Here is a 16,847-nt window from a genome sequence, read left to right on the forward strand (position 1 = left end):
ATGTAAGAGCTTGGTCACTGGGAGGCCCCAGATTCTGAGAAGCTGGAGGTGTCCCCTCCTTTGGGCCAGTTTTGATGGTGGCTGCACCAGCCACTTCCCCTTCCTCCAGGGGCAGGCAAGGAGCCTCGGGCACAGCAAAGCCAGGTTGGCTGCAGAGAAATCACAAACCAGGTATTTTAGAGCTTAAAATTCCTTCATGGTGTCACCTGTAAGACGCCTTCCTTTCCAGGTGCTGCTGAAGCACACGTGCTGGAAGACCTGGCTCTTAGGATGGTGACAGACTTTGCTGACCAGCTCTGAGCCCTGCAAACCCCACAGAACGCTATGGCAGCTGTAACGCCGACCCCAGGAAGCCCCTGGGAGGAGAAGACGTGCAGACACATCGCTCAGACAGACAGACAGACAGGCAGCACCACCACATCAACCCCGCCAACCACACAACTCTCCCATCCAGAGGTGGGCATCGCGGGCAGAGCTCCCCATCCCCATCCCCAGCCCGCCCAGCGCCCTGGCTGCCCGGCACGGGGAGGGGCAGTGCCAGCTCCCTCTGGCTTGGGCTGCTCGGGGGATCCCAGCCCCCAGCCCCAGCCCCACGGCCGCAACGGGGAGATCCACGTCCTCGCCTCTGGCCTGGATTCAAGTGTCAGCACAGGCAAGTCAGGGGCAGCAGGAAAATTGCTGGTGAGGGCGAATGCACACTGGAGTGATCATAGAATCCCAGACTGGGCTGGGTTGGGAGGGACCCCAAGGGTCCCAGAGCTCCAACCCCCTGCCACAGGCAGGGCCACCAACCTCCAGGCCTGGAGCTACACAAGGTTGCCCAGGGCCCCATCCAACCTGGCCTTGAACACCCCCAGGGATGGGGCACCCACCCCCTCTCTGGGCAGCCTGTTCCAGCCCCTCACCACTCTCTCTGTAAAAAACTTCCCCCTAATATCTAATTTAAACCTGCCCTCCTTTATCTTCACTCCATCCCCCTTGTCCTGCCATTATCCACCCTTTTAACAAGCTGATTCCCCTCCTGTTCCTCTGCTCCTTTCAGGTACTGGAGGCTGCAATAAGGTCCCCCTGCAGCCTTCTCTTCTCCAGGCTGAACCAGCCCTGATATGACATATCCAGGAAGGAGACCCACTGAATGGCAACAAGCCTTTACTCACCACTGGCAGTTCAGGAGCTGTTTCCACAATTGGATTCCTCAGCCCACAGGACAACTCAAAGAGACCTTCAAGATAAGTGCAGGGCAACTCCCAGTAAAACAAGGACTAAGTGCCAGCAACTGTCCCACAAAAGTCTGTCATGTTTTTGTCCATAAATATGAAATACATCCTTTAAGCTTCACCTATACATTGTGTAAAGCTCATCAGATCCTCAGTTAAGCCACAGTTTGATGTTGTCTTTTTGGAGCATGCCTGTTTGCCTTTTGGTTAGCAGTTTTCCTTGGGTTATTTTAGATTTCTTCATGTCTCATATTTTACCTATTTACTCAAGACAATAACAATGAAACATATTTCTCAATTTGCCTGATCACACGACCTCTGGAAACCTTGGGATATTTTTCAGGGATTTTTTTTCCCCCTTTTGAAAAGAAAACCACACAACTGCTGAAGACATTGAATTAGATATAAATGGTCTGGGGGAGAAGCCTTTAAGTCTATATACAGAGACCAAGCTGAAGTTTAAATCAGAACTTGGAAAAACCCCATAAAATGTGGGACTGGAGCTTGAAAATTCAGCTAGGATCTGATTCAAATATTGCAGTCCTTGCACACAGATAAAATACAGCCATTGGTCTCTCTGGGTGGAAACTTGAATACAGTGTTCTCTTACAAATTCCCTGAACAGAGCCAACAGCTTTCATTTCCTTTGATGCAGTGAACAGCTCTTTAACTGAAATTCTCCAAGGCTTAAATGATTCACACTTTGGGGTTTTCCCTCTGAATTGGAGCTTTAAGAAGTCAGGAAATTGGTTATTTTTCCTATCAATAAGCAGCCATAAACTCAGGTTGTTAGGTAAGCATGAAGTGGGACTGTTCTTCAAGGCAGGCAATACAGAAACCCAAAAGGCCACTGTGCAAATTTCCAGTGAATAATATGGCTCAGTTCATCATGTTTCAGTATTAATTGGCAACAGCGTCGGCTACTCAACACCCACAGCCCAGGAAGCCTTGTACACCTCACCAAGACTCACCATCTTGCCAAAGGCACAGGCTTCCACCAGACACTCAGATCTTTCATCCCTCAACCAGTAAGCTCTGGTGAATTTTTATTTTTGCCCCCCCCAAAAAAAAGTTGCTGCTTCTCTGGCAGCATCAGGAACGGAAAAACCCATCAGCCACAGTTTCCTGCTACCTCAGCAGCAGGGAGCTGAAAAGCTGGGCTAGGCAGCAGCCAGGAAATGTGAAACCCCTTGCTTAAAAAGGCAAAAGTGCAGGTGCACCCATGTGAAAACCAGTAACATAAAGAGTTGGGTTGGAAGCAGGGTGCTGGAATAGCCAGAGCTCTCTAAGAGGGGGAAGTGAATTGGGAAAGTTAAACTAAGTGAGCTCAAGAACACTGGGGCAACCTAAAGAATAAACCCCTTCCTTCCCAAGGTGCTGAATGACAGTATCACAGAGGCATTCCATTCGATGTTCAAGTTTATTTTACTTTTACCAGGTCAGAAACCTTGTTTAAAACATTAAACCAAAACCAGAAGTCAATACAGAGCCAAGAACAAACATGGCCAAGACAGAAGGAGCTCCAAGAAGTGTCTTTACTAACCAGCATTTAGACTTCTGACTGTACCAAATCCCACCACAAGCCTGCTTACAAGGCAGACACCACCTCACACTGCACAAAACTCATCCTATTTAATCCAGTCCAATGCTTTCACCTTTCCTTGACTGAATCTCCAGTTTGCCTCTTTAGACTCTGCACAATTCCCAAAGCAACGCAGGAAAACTCATTTTGAAGTGAGTTTCACCTGGGGATACCTTTGGGAAAAGTTCTCAGCCACACAGGATCAGAGGTGGCAGTAGTACACTGAAAGTACTCATTATGTCTTGTAACATCCCTTTGGGGCTGAGAAGGATCACTGCTCTCATTCTATCTGGAGGGGAAGCTAAGGTATAGAGAGGTCAGCTGCAGTAAATGCAAGTTAGATTAAAAAGATGATTAAAACTAGGACTATGGAGGGATACATTCTAGTGAAGAGAGAGCACTTTGCATTGCATTTTCCTTTACAGTAATTTCACCCAGTTGCAAGACCCTGTAATGGGGACACACACACACAAAGAAAAAGGCAAAAAGACAGGGTAACTCCTCTTTACATAAGCACCAAATAAATGTTCAGCCATAAAACTATGCCTATGAATCATAAAACTAAACCTCCAGCTTTACTCAAGCTTGCCAAGACCTCCTCCAGAGGAGGCCTGAAGAAAGACTCACTGGAAAGAGCTTAGAAAGAGCCTACGAGGTCTGGAAACCACAGCTGGGGGAGCAGACAGAGCCTCAAGCAGCCAAGGAGAAATTAGTTCATAAATGCTTAAAGAGATGCTGAAGAGTCAATTCCTCCTCATAACCAAAACAGATAGTGCACATTTTAACCAGTAAAATCTCTCCCCTCCTCTGACTTGAAGTCAGTCACTGGCCTGGAGAGGTCATGGAGTCACCTCAAGGAATGTCTGCCAGGTAGGTGGGTACCCAGGCACACAGACACCATGGTAACACCACTGGTCCCACCTCTTCTGTGCAACTGCTTCTGCAACACATCTGGGGAAGAAACAGCTCCTGCTCCACAGCTACTGTCACTCCAGAGAGCCCTGCTTCACTCAGCAAGTCCCTCAGCCTGGACTAATCCCCTCTGAGCATTCAGTAAGGGGATTAACAGAAGTGTCCTTCCTCTGTTAGGGTAAGAAATGGTGAGGAAGCTTCCCTGAGACACCTGCAATTCTTTCATGTGAAAGCTGAGTCAAAACTCATTTTTGCCCAGAGCTGACCCGCTCATGGTGAGATTCTGCTCAAAGCAGCACTCACCAGAAGGCCAAACCTGAAGGCACCCTGAGCTTAGAGTCTGGTCCTGCAGTCACAGAACACAAAGGTAATTACATAGGGGGAAAAAAGGTGAGTTTTAACTAGCTGAAGCCACAGGATAGATTCTTAATTGAAATCAGTGTCAGTTCACAGAAAGCAACCAACTCTGCCTGAAACCTGCCCCTGTTAAACTCCAGCAAACCACCTAATTGTAGCCACGTTGGAGCAATCTGAAGCTGGAGCAGCGCTGATGTCCCTTCCAGGAAGGGGAACATCTTCCAGCTGGTGAGCAGGTCACTGGAGCTGGGCTGGAACACACCAGCAGATGCTCTGGTTCTTTTCCTTATGGGGTGGGGAAAAGTAAAAAAAGCATCAAGAACAAATGTTTGGCTTTTCCCTGTTTTCCACTGTCTTTTCCTACTCTATAAATTGATGAGGAGAGAGCACTAACTCAAATCCCTTTCTCTAGCCAGCATGATCCTCATTTGAGCCTTTCAGAAGTCTCCCTGCTGTAATCCAGCATTCCAGGTACCAAGGAGTAAAGAGTTACAGAAAAGGAGGATAAGTGCTACTCCCTTCTTGCCCCAGTTCCCTGGAAGGGATAAGGGGATCACAGAGCTCTCATGGAAAAATCTCTGCAAGCACAAATGGCATGGCCACAGCACTCTCACCTTGGGCAACAGAGGGCAACTGGGGAGGAGTGAAAAGCACTGTCTGCTTAGAGCAGCTCTGCTCGTTAGGCACAAAGCCTTATTCCTTCCCCTTGAGCATCAGGAGCACCTTGGAAATGTAGGCTGTGGATGCCATGAGTGCCCAACAGGTTGTACTGGTCTCCCTGCAGCTCTCCAGGGCGTGATGGTGGGGTGCTGGGCTTCTGTGGGTGCATCAATCTGTGGGAGCACCACAGACACATTGCAGAAGAGGCAAAGAGGAATAAGGACAAGAAGGGTCCCAAGGAAAGATGGAAACACTGTCAGTAATAAAAACCCCAACAGCACAGGAAACCTGTAACCATGCAGCTGAACTCAATGCCAGCCAGACTCAGCAGTTTTTCTGTTTCTAAATGCTAGGTCTGCTGAGAAGAAACAAAGCAAAACCCCCTCCAATGCCACCCCTATGTACACAATGGTGCTTTATGCACCCAGCCCCTCCCCCCTTCCCTTTGGTCTTTTCTTCTCAAGAGCTGAGCTCAGCTCCCCATTCTCACAGCACTTAGCAATCCAGCTGTTTCCACTGTAGACTGTGAGGGTGGAAATAGCAGGTCTTTTCTTCTGGTGTTTTGTCTCCATGCTCTTCCTCTGGAAACTGGCAGCTGTAAGTCTCTTCTCTGTGGTGTGGCAGTTGAGGAACCCCCATCAGCCTGGTGAAGTTATGTTCCAGATCTGCAGGGAGAACAAGCAAAAGCACTGCACATACAAGAGGTCTCCATCCACCACCAGTCAGCTGCCCCTCACCTTCCCCAGTACAGCCTCTCCCTCTGAGGAGAGGGCAAAGACACAGGTGAGACATGGCATCTTCATGAAACGAAACAACCCACCCACAATCACAGACTATAAATCCACATTTACCCTGTTTATTCAACTTAATTTATCCCCTTCTGACTCTGGATCGATGGGCACGTTGTTCAGCACTGAAGAGCTACCCACAAGCCCACAAAGGTGCACTTACTGTCAGTGCTGGGGTATTTATCTTTCTTCAGGGACCATATGCAGAAGTGCAAGAAGAAGGTCAGCAAGATGAGGACAAACACACCCACTGCAGTAAGGATGGCCAGGATGGTGATATACAGAGAGTCATTTCTGAGAGGAGCTGCAATTAAATACAGTTATTCAAGATGATGAAATCACATGCCCAGGCTGTTATTAGAGGAAAGGCAGTTCTTCTCAGGAAATTTAGAGATTAATTTCCTCTTTCTGTGGAAAACAATTTTCCCAAGGAAAAAAAAAAAAAAAGCCGTGTGGGTGTTAACAATCAAACTGAGGTGCTCCAAGTCACACTGCTGCATGTCATGCTACAAAAACACATGCTTGAGCTCTCCATTGCAGTGTCTCTCCCTCTTGCAGCTGCCACTTGTTCTATCTACTCGGGCTTGGGTTTTATTTTGGGGGGGGATTTGCTTTCAGTGTTTTCCTGAACAGCCCTACAGCAAGGCAAAGTTTCACACTGGCACCTGCCCTGTGGAAGTTAAAAGTAGCACCCTGTTGCAATGTGTCTCAGCAGCACTAAGTCTCTCTGAATGAAGGGTCCAAGATCTGAAAAGCACTGATTCATTGTAGGGACAAGGGTATGGGGGAAGTCAGGAGCAGTGCAGCTTGCTGTCTTCAAGGCTCTCAGTACCTGCAAAGCCCATACCCACTTATTCCTACCCAATTTGATGCAAAAAAAAAAGCCATGAGACTTCAATTCTGAGTGTCTTGGGCTCAACCAGCACTTGCAAAGGAACTCTTTGCCCAGATCAACAATTCTATCTATATCAATATTGCCAGAAACACAACAATCATTTTCAGAGCAAATGTCTGTGATAGCAAGTTCTGGATGGTAACTGTGCAGCAAGTCACCAACTGAGGAAGCACAGAGAAAAGTTACAGGCTCAAAGAAACACATCACTGGGAGAAGGTACCTTGCTCCAAATCCTTTGGGGGGAAGAAGCCACAGACTGCGTTGTGGGTGCTGTTGCCTTGCTTGATTGTTAGAAACCCAGAACTTTCACAACTAAAAGAAGAATGAGTCACATTTAGAATGTCCCTGCCTTCCTTTCCCTCTTCATTCCTCCCCAGCCTGTCTCTTGGCTCCCTTTCTGCCTTCCCTCTGTCTTTCCACAACTTGTTTCCTTTTTTATTTTTCCCTTTCTGTAGCCACACAGGTAAAGTTATGGTTATTCCCAACAGAATTACAAAGAACACATTACAGTTGTTTATGTCCACAGCTTTTTTAGTCTCTTTGTTTCAAGTTACGCCCATGTTTGGGATAACTTTGCATTGCTTTGGAAACAAGTTGGATAAGCAGCAGTTTGTCTCAAGTTCTGCTTTGAGACCCACTATTTATAAAGCCAAGGGAGAGCGAAATGCCATATTGCTGACTTTAAAAAACCTCATTGCTTAATCTCATTGGTGATTTGGTTTTATTTTCTAATTTACTTATTAATCCCTTGAGGATTTCATCATGCCTGCTTCCAGGGAAGGAAAGCATCACTCAGTACATACTCAGTCCAGTTACGACACGGGCCGTTCCTAACGTTAGAATAGGTTCCTGCCTTGCATGGCTCACAACTGAAGGTGAAGTCCATACGGCCTACAAGAAAGGAAAACATGGATTATTAGCAGTCAGTGTTTTCACTGAAAGACCCAGGTACAAGAGATCAGAGCACGAGACCTTCCCTCTACACTCCTTCTGCAGTATGATTCACCCACTCCCACGGGGAAACACATGAGCAGTTCTTGCCATCTTTGTGGTCTGGGAAACGTAAGGGTGGGCCCTATACAGAAGGGAAGGCACAGAATGGTCTGGCCTGGCAGCAGAGGCTCTAAAGGTAAGAGGCAATGCAGAGTGAAACAGTCTTCCACTGACAGATCGAGCAGCTTGTGAGGAAAGTCATTCCAACAAGCCTGAGCACAAAAGTGGAAGTCTCACATCCAGATGAGTAGAAATAGAGAAGCAAGAGGTTTAGTCTGAGAGGCTAGGGTACAAGTGACATTTCTCCCTGCATCATGAGACTTCCCAAAAGTAGGTTCTAATAGGTAAAGGAAGCAGCCCACTGCTTAGCCAGCCACTTATGTCTGACTCTTTCAGAGTCGCTGTTGGTTCTGTAGTTACCTCTTTTCACCAGCTCCTGGCCCTCCACGCACACAGGCAGGTCTCTGCAGTAGCTACAGTCACTATCAGCACAGCTCTGTCCCTCCTTACATTTGCAGTCATTGTCCTTTATTTGACATGAGATGTCTCCTGTCAAGAAGAAATTAATTTGCCTTTGTGACAGAGGCCAGAAATTAACCTACCCAGTCGTCCTCCTGGCTGACACAGGTGGAGCAGTTCCTTACTGTGCCATGGTGGGACAGACCCCAGGAGGATGGCCCTCCCATGCCTCCTGGGTAAAGTTTAGAGTACTCAACAGGTATCTGAGCATTGCACGACGTACCCCTGGAGCCCTTCTCCCTTAGCTGGAATCCCAGCGTAAGCCATGGTAGGCAGAAGTAAGGCAGCAGGTTTGCTTTACTATGTTGTGCAGATTTAGACACTGTGGGGTGAGGGGGGCACTGCCAGTGCCCCAGGAAAGCACTACACATGAACTAGCCACCCAGCCAGCTCTTGGGACACTACCAGAGCTCTTCTCATTCAGGTTCAGCCACCTGAGAGGAGGGATACCCAAAAGATCCTCAGCCAGCAAAGCCAGAGCTCCTTTTCCATGCCCTTCCTACCAAAAGCAGCTGCTTCCTACACACTGTCAGCAGAAGTGGATCTAAATCCATGCTGTTGCTGTAGTTTTGCATGGCTGGGTTCTGGTGGAGAAAGGGGCTGCAGGGGTGGCTTCTGCAAGAAGCAGCTAGAAGCTCTCTGTGTGTCCAACAGAGTAAACACCACCTGGCTCAAGGCTGGAGTCACTGTTGACCAAGGCTGAGCCCATCAGTGATCACATCAGGGAGAAAAAAACCCCACAAGCAGCTGCTTTTTGCCCCGAAGAAGGGAGTGAGAAGACGTAAGGAACTGTGCAGACACCAAGGCCATGGAAGGAGGAGGCACTCCAGGGGCTGGAGAGGGAGATTCCCCTGCAGCCCATGGAGGAATCCACGGTGGAGCAGGTGGAGACACCTGAAGGACACTGTGACCCCATGGAAAGCCCATGTTGGAGCAAGCTCCAGGCAGCAAAACAGACTGACCCATGCCAGAGGAGTTTGCTGGGGGATTTGTGGCTCGGTGGGGAACCAGGCTGGAGCAGTCAGGGCTGGAAGGTCAGCACCCCATGGAAGGAGCTGTGCTGAGGCAGCTGGTGAGGAGATGAAGCCCTGTGGGAAAGGACTCACATTGGAGAAGTTGATGGAGGACTGTCTTCTGTGGATGGGACCCCACAGTGCAGCAGGGGAAGGGTGTGAGGAATGCCCCCCTGGCTAAGGAACTGACCAAAACCCCCATTCCCCCAGTCCCTGCCTCTCCCCATGCCACACTGGGGAGGAAGAAGGAAGAGAAATCATGGATTAAGTGAAGTCTGCTAAGAAGGGAGGGGTGGGGGGAGGTGCTGTAAGCTGTGATCACACTTCTCATCTGGTTCTGGTTTCACTGGGTGTGCAGTGTGACGAATTAGAGAGTTTTCTTTCCTTCACCCTGTGGTGAGTCTGTTTTGCCCATGACGTGAATTGTAGACCAATCTATCCCTGTCCTTATCTCCACTCCTGAGCCTCTCAATAGGTATTTCCTCCTCTGTGAGAGTGACTTTGGTGGGCCTCTGACTTCCAGCCAGGTTCAAACCACCACAGCTATAAAGGTTCACTTCCTACCCTGTGTTCTCTGTTTCTAGAGGAGCTCTGTTATGAACTGTGCTTGCACTCCATAAACATCACCTCTAATTCTGAAAGGCACCTGGGTTCAGGAAAGCAAAGCACTGGTGGTATGATACTGTTTACTGATGGGATCAGTACAAGCAGTCCTTTGGGCACAGGAAAAGTGCTGCTCAACCAGGAAGGTGTATAACCTTAAAGGAAAAAAAACGTGGAAGGAAACACTGCCTATGTCAAAAGCACGCTTAAAACCCACGGTGGGCAGCAAATATCAAGCCAAGATTATTTCCTGAGGTTGGTGGGGGAATGTACCGGGTGGCCAGGGAACTGCCCACATCTTCCTCTGCTCTCTGTCCTCCTCTTTACTGACCTTCAAAGCTTAATGAATTCTATCAGCAAAGAAACAGCTTGGGGAGGCTTCTTTCTGCTATTACAGGCAGGTGACTCTGGAGCTGATGCAACCACACAATGACTCTCCTACCTCACACTGGATGACTTGATCTCAGCAGGAAAGGAAACACTCTGGAGTCTCCACACTGCTGATGGCTCTACAGCTCTTCATTCCCACATACCCCGTGAGTCCACCCACCCCTTCCACAGGGCACTCTGTCTGGTCCTGGTTGGTCAGGCCAGATCCATTCACACAACTGAGAGCTGGGACGCTGGCTCCTCACTAGGCACCAGTGAATGACAACTTCCAATCCAGTCCCACTGCTAACACACAGGTACCTACTGCAGCTGGACGAGGCTCCCAGCAACCCTCTTTCAGGACAAACAGGGAAGGACAGCGCATTCTGCAGTGTAGGTTCTAAACTGCATGTTCTCTACTGCTCAGCTCTGTCTACCCTTACAGACAGCACAATGAGGAAAAAGAGTGAGTAATGATGACCTGAGACCTTGTCTGGCCATTTAGTTCTGGGACAAGCAGAGGTCAGCAGAATGGAGGGATCGGAGCGGGATGCTTCGCACTCTGAAGGACCACAGATTGCAAAGAACAGCCTTACAGAGACCATCACTCCCTGTAATCCCTCCAAAATCTGAACAGCACAAACTCCAAACCCACATCTGAACAGAGCAAGGGCACAGGATCAGTGTTCAGTGAGCACTTTCTCTCCTCGTGAGCAAGACCAACCCACACAAACTTTTCCCTTCCCCACTACATCGTAACAAGTACAAGCACACAGCCTGAAACACAAGTCCACCCTGAGGTTTACAGCTAAGGCACACTGGGAATGCAAGGGGCACGAGGGAGCCTCTTTTCATCCTCTTTTGCATATACTCAAGATATTTCCATACACACGTCTGATCCCAACAACCTGACATAAAACAATATTGACAAGCAGAAAGAAGAGGGACACACCATTCCCTTACCTGGTTTTGAGCTGCATCTGGGACAGCATTTCTTTTCACCATTGCCAAGTATTCTCAGGTCACCATCGTGGCATGGCGTTGCCTGAATCTGCTGTGTCAACAGGCACACCAGCAGCAGAAAGCAAGCTTGAATCCTGAGGTGCCTACTTGTCTGCATAGTCATGTCTTGAGCTGTATAACCCAAAAGCACACTGGGGTGGGCTTGCAGCAGAACTTTCCTGTGAAAGCACCCTGTCCCCTGATGCTCTTGGGAGGCACTGTGCTTTTTGTGGCTGAGCCCTTCCTGTTTCGTTAGAGGCGGAGTGAAGAGCTTACCTTACGTCATCACTTTCTTAAAGCCAGGGCTAAGCACCATGCACTGATGGCTCCTTTAAGAGAGCAGCAGGTTAGGGACAAGATGTAGCATCCCAGAATTTGCTTTTCAAAGGATTCTGCAAGTTGATCTGCAATTGGAAATGAATGCAAATTAAATTAGCATGTGGCCATCAGTGCTCTCAGACTATTTCGTTCTGATTTAAGACTCCCCAATGAATCTGGAAACCTTCAAGGATTTAACTATCAGACTGTACTGTTTAGGAAGTCCATCCATCCACTCACCTTTTATCAATCTGTTGTTTTCAACTTCCTTCACTCCAAATCAGGAGACTCTTGAATTATTTTCCAGAGCTGATCTAACTCCATATGGACACCATGAAACAAGAGAAAGAACACGCTGTCCCCCACCCGCTGCACCATCACCCTGGTACCAAACCTGACAGTGGCTGAAGATACACATACAGCTGCTCTGACCCCCAGCCCCCTGAGATTTAGACACAACAGACACCTGCTGAGCAGAATTGTCCACAGGCAGAGGCGTGATGTGTGCAATCCTCACCTGCTCCTGGGTTTCAATTCCAGTGACTTGCCTTACACAAAGGTGTCTGCAAACCTCATTTCTGCTTCACATGCACACAGCCTGGTTGCTCACCGTCCCCTGCTTCTTTTTCCACTGTACCCCATGGTTTGCTTCTCTCCCTGCAGCTTGTGGTTGCTTTTATGTGTGCACAGTGAAGACAGTATTTCAACTCCAACCTCATTCTCAGCTGAACAGATGAATTCTCACGCAGAAACAGTTCTTAACAGATTCTTTTCCATGCTGCATGTGATGACAAATAGGTCAAGGCAAGGGAGAGTCACACCTGTGGAAAGAGATGAGTGCTTCTGGAGAATGCTGTGTCTACATTCACGTTTGCCCTGTTAATTCCTTAGTTTAATACCCAGCCTATTAAGTCTGAACATACTTCCCACACGGGCACCAGCTCTCTTCTTTCAGCATGTCCTACACCTTCTTCCTGAAGGTCCATCTATGAATCTCAAAGAGTAGGTCAGTCAACACACTCTTCACTTGGTCTACTCAGGGATCTCTCTTGTGTTCCTGTCATGGCTTGGAAATAACTGGAGAGATCTGGTATGCAAAAGACCTCTCTAATCTTTAAAATACTACAGATTTGCTTAAACATGCTTGGTGAAACCTTTCTATCAAAAGATGACGCACAAGCTAGCAGCAAACAGGCAAAGCACACAGATCTCTGCCATCAGTTTTTCACATATAATGACCTTAGAAGGCCAACTGTTACATTTTTGGCACCTAAAAGCCTCCTACTCTGTACTTCTGACAGCCAGGAGATCCCCTCCTCTTCCCACACAGCACTGCTCCTCATGCTCACCACAGTCCATACCATTCTGTCCACCCTGGAAAGGCAGATGTGCTGCTGCCACTGACCAGCTGGCCATGGAGAGGCCTGGACACCACAGGTCTTGGGTTCAGTCCCCAGTCAGGACTCCTTTCACACAGCTCCTCCTCCAAACAGCACAACCACAGTGCCTGGGCAATCCAGGGAAGGTGTACAGGTACTGGTCAGGGTGCTTTACAGACACTCTGCAGCATACAGAGCTTGGTCTCAGCCTCTTCAGAACTCAGCAGAGTCTTATGATGAAGACAAGTTATCAGGCAAAGCACTTGGACACTGCAATACACTCCTGTCATGAGCTGGAGCTCCTGCATGGTGCTCAGCACCAGTTGGAGCTAAACCACAGCAACTCCAACCAGTTGTACCCAATTCTGAATGGCACACAAGCCCTGACCAACACTGAGGATACTTTTATTATCCCTGACTCTTGTAAGAACAAGCTGCAAAACCATTTGAAAATACTCCTCACACAATGGGGCAAGGGTACCTGAAGTGCTCAAAGCCCCTCCAACCTAACATGCCCACAGCCAGAATTCCTGGGGGCAGAGCAGCCCACATCTGCCCTGGTAACATGTGTTGCTGCTCTTGTAAGCAGTGTGGTAGCCAAAATCTCCCTTCCACCTCCTCTGCCTGTCCTGGTTCTTCCCCCCACCATCATGGTGTGGAGAAGGGCAGGGAATGGGGGAATGGGGTTCCAGTCAGATCCTCACAAGCTGCTTTCCTCCTCCAGATCTTAAACCATCTCTACTTCCCCCCACCCCACCCCTCCCTTCTTAGCAAACTTTATTCATAATTTCACTCCAACAGCCCAACACTGTCCCTGGCTACTCACAGTCTGTAACAGAGGTGATCAGTCTCACCTGCATGAAGAACAAGAGATGCATGAAGGAAAACCAAAATTCTTGCCATCACTATCTGTTCATCCTCCCAGCAGCACCCCCATCTGAGGTCAGGGCTTCCAGTGTCATTGATAGATAGCATGTAAGCTCCCTCCAAACATGACCGGGCTGCAAACCCTCTAAGAGCAGCTGGCAACACTGACAGCAACTGCAGGACAGGTCACCAAAGCTCTTAGGAGGAACCTTTACAAATCATTTATCCATGAGGTGTGTGGAGAAAAATGTAACTCGGGAGTAGAAAGAGACAGGATCAGCAGTCTGTGCTGCTGAGAGACTTGCCCAGGGGTGATGAACCCTGTTAGGACCCCAAGAGCTGTTCTGATGCCAAGGCTGGGGTCCTGAGGAGCTGCCTGGCAGTTACCCCTCCCTCTCGCAGCCATACCCTGGTCACTGATAACTAATGCTGCTGATAACCAACAGGAAGAACTTACTTCCAGGGAGACCTCGGATGTGTAAGTTTACAACTAGCATAAAGACTTGAGTGGCAGAAGACCAGGTCTCTCAGGTAGGCACCATGCTCAGTCTCCTCATTTCCTTCATCCTTAGAAGTACAGCAGCAGCAACAGACTGAGACCACGTCTACCAAAAAAGCCAAGGACAGTGTAGTGGTTCCAAATGGAGGAACTGGCCATTCCCCTGAAATTCAGAGATGGACAGAATAGCCAGCACTGCCTAAACACCAAACAAGAACTTAATAAAGACTTTTAGTCAGCATCATAAACACAGCAACAGAGAAGGGACCTCTAAAGGCCCTACCAAGCCAACCAGCCAGTGGTCCACAAGGGCACCCATGCCCAGCAAAGGCTGCATGCAGCTGATGCACGTTCTACCCAGGGTTTATCAGAACAGAGATTAACACTTTATTTCCCTCTGTCATCTGCACTGTTGGGGGTTTTTCTCAATTTTTGTCTGAATTTTCGTTCTTGTTCAGGTCACACACAGATACTGCCAGATGGCGGAACATTTACAGTCAGATCGCAGACAACAGCTGAACGTGCCAAATTTAAACCTCTAGAGTCAGCAGTGACCTTTCAGAGACAACTTGACTACCTGGCTTTAAAATTCTTAGGGGGTTTTCTAAAGCTAGCCTTACCTGTCTCTGACGTAGGGTAGTGACATTTCATCTCTTGATCCCTTTCTTGCTCTGTCCTGTATGAGAAGTATGTCAGCGCTTCCAGTTCCATCCTGCTGTTGAACCCGTTGGGTTTCCAGCTCTCTTGGCACCTATTGATAAAAAAAAAAACCCAGCCCATGTTCAAAATGATAATCCCAAGGGTTAAAAGGCCATTGGAAACAATATGGTCTTTAGGGTTGTCCAAGCACGTCTGTCATGGAGCACCTTCTCCTTTGTGTGAAACGGGAAGACGCAGCAGTCCCGAAAAGCACAGAGAGGCAGCAAGGGGCTGAGGTGTTCAGAAACACCTCAGGGCTCAGAGTTCCCAGCTGCCACCAAAAAGGAGCATCCAAGCACTGCTGCAGCTTTGAAGAGAGACTGCAAGGGCTCGTGCTGGAGCTTGAACCGAAACGGCCCCCGCGTGTCAAGGGCTAGTTCCTCACCCTGGGATGGAGAGGTGGGTGGATTGCTTCTCCTTCCCTCAGCAAAGGGAGGCACAGGCACAAGTGCAGCACAAGACCCCAAGTGCAGAAGCTCACTTCTCACCCTGATGTCCACAAGAGGAAGGTGTCCTCTCCTGCTGCGCCTGCCCAGACCTAAGCTCAGGGCAGACCAAGGCTGACATGCAAATGCTCACAGTGACAGACCAGAAGATGTTACAGACCTCCCAATCCCTCCTCCCTCCCCTGCTCTACCATGACCTGCACCCTCAACATGAGGAGTCCTCAAGGATGGGCTGCAAAGGAAGGGTCAGTGGACTCTTCCCCCACATGGAAGTGCACCGATGATGCAACTTGTACCTCTGTCATCAGGAGCACATGTTCCCATGAGTATTTACAGAACTGGCTGTGACTTTGACTTTTGCCCACCTTAAGGATATCCCACCATGAGCTGAACCTTGTACGCATCGCGAGGAGCCTCGTTGTTCAGTCTCCTTTTGCTTGGGGCCAGCAGAGCCAGCAATTTGCTGAACTGTCCAGATCAGTGCCTTTCGGAAAGAACAAAAAACCAAAAGAAAAGCCAAACCAAGAGCATAACCACTTCTCAAACAGTTCCTGCAACTCCAGTGGCTTTACTGACACTCCTTGGACCTCACGTCATCAGTGACATAGGATTGTTACCAGAGAGAGCACTCCGTTTCCTGACATTCAGATTTCCTGATTACCCATAACAGGTGACCAAAGCCACCATGCAGCTCTCCTCCAAGAGGCTGTTCACACGAAACCCACGCAATTTCTGAATGACTATCAAAAGTTGTTAGGCCTGGTGTATAAATTGCCTCGTTAACTCCATCTCGCAAACTGCTTTTCATCCCATTGTGTGGTGGTTTGGCTCTGGCTAGAGGCCAAATGCCCACCAAAGCCACTCTATCACCCCCCTTTTCAGCCAAAAAGGGGAGAAAATATATATTGGGAAGTTTAGGATTCGAGATAAGGACAGAGAGGGATCACTCTGCAATGGGCAAAACAGACTCAACACCGAATAAAGGGAAGAAAAGTGATTTATTACACTGGAGCTACACACCCAGTGAAACCAGAGTCAGGTAATGAGAAGTGCAGCCAGGTCTTAAAGCACCTTCCCCCCGCTCCTCCCTTCTTAGCAGACTTAAACTTCACTCACCATTTTACTCCCTTCGTCCCCCCACAACAGGGCTTGGTGTGGGGCAGGGAATGGGGACTGGGGTTCTGCTGGTTCCTCACAAGCTGCTTCCCTTCCCCAGATCTTAAACCACCTCTAATTCCCCACACCCCTCCCTTTGCAGACTTAATTTTAGTCATAAATTCGCTCCCTTCTTCCCCCCCATCAGGACCCGGGGAGGGGCAGGCCCCTGCCTGGGTTTTTCTCTCCTCACTGTGATTCCCAGAGGTGCTGTGACCATCAGCAATGGGCTCAGCCCTGGTCAGCAGTGACTCTGGCTTTGAATCAGCCAATGTTCACTCTCTGGGGCCTGCAGAGAGCTGCTGGCTGCTTCTCACAGCAGCCATCTCTGCAGCCCCCACCTTCTCTACCAGCACATTGCTGCACAGAACTGCAACAGACTGTAACCAACTCCATCCCTGGGCACAGGACTGCCCTTAGGCAGCAGGCACGCCGTGAGGCTGGTACCAAAAGGAGACACAGGGACATGGGCTCCCCCAGGCATGGTGTGAGCAGTGACAGCTCACACAGCACTGCCCAAAGCCTGGGGTAGAAAAAAAACCCCCTAAAACTTACAGAATTGATCTGCAGGCTG

General features: G+C 48.9%; 1 protein-coding gene across 1 annotated transcript; it reads right to left on the reverse strand.

The window, feature by feature from the left end:
* Positions 1–5,223: 5,223 nt before the first annotated feature.
* On the reverse strand, positions 5,224–15,522 carry TNFRSF18 (TNF receptor superfamily member 18; the record flags this gene model as incomplete). Its single annotated transcript, XM_084274498.1, has 8 exons — positions 5,224–5,393; positions 5,680–5,820; positions 6,632–6,723; positions 7,215–7,302; positions 10,872–11,089; positions 13,434–13,461; positions 14,594–14,724; positions 15,500–15,522. The coding sequence occupies 8 exons, from the start codon at positions 15,520–15,522 to the stop codon at positions 5,224–5,226; spliced, it is 891 nt and encodes a 296-aa protein (XP_084130624.1).
* Between the last annotated feature and the right edge of the window lie 1,325 nt (positions 15,523–16,847).

This window comes from Gallinula chloropus (assembly GCF_964237585.1).
Source record: "Gallinula chloropus genome assembly, chromosome: 23".
In the NCBI taxonomy this organism is placed as follows: domain Eukaryota; kingdom Metazoa; phylum Chordata; class Aves; order Gruiformes; family Rallidae; genus Gallinula; species Gallinula chloropus.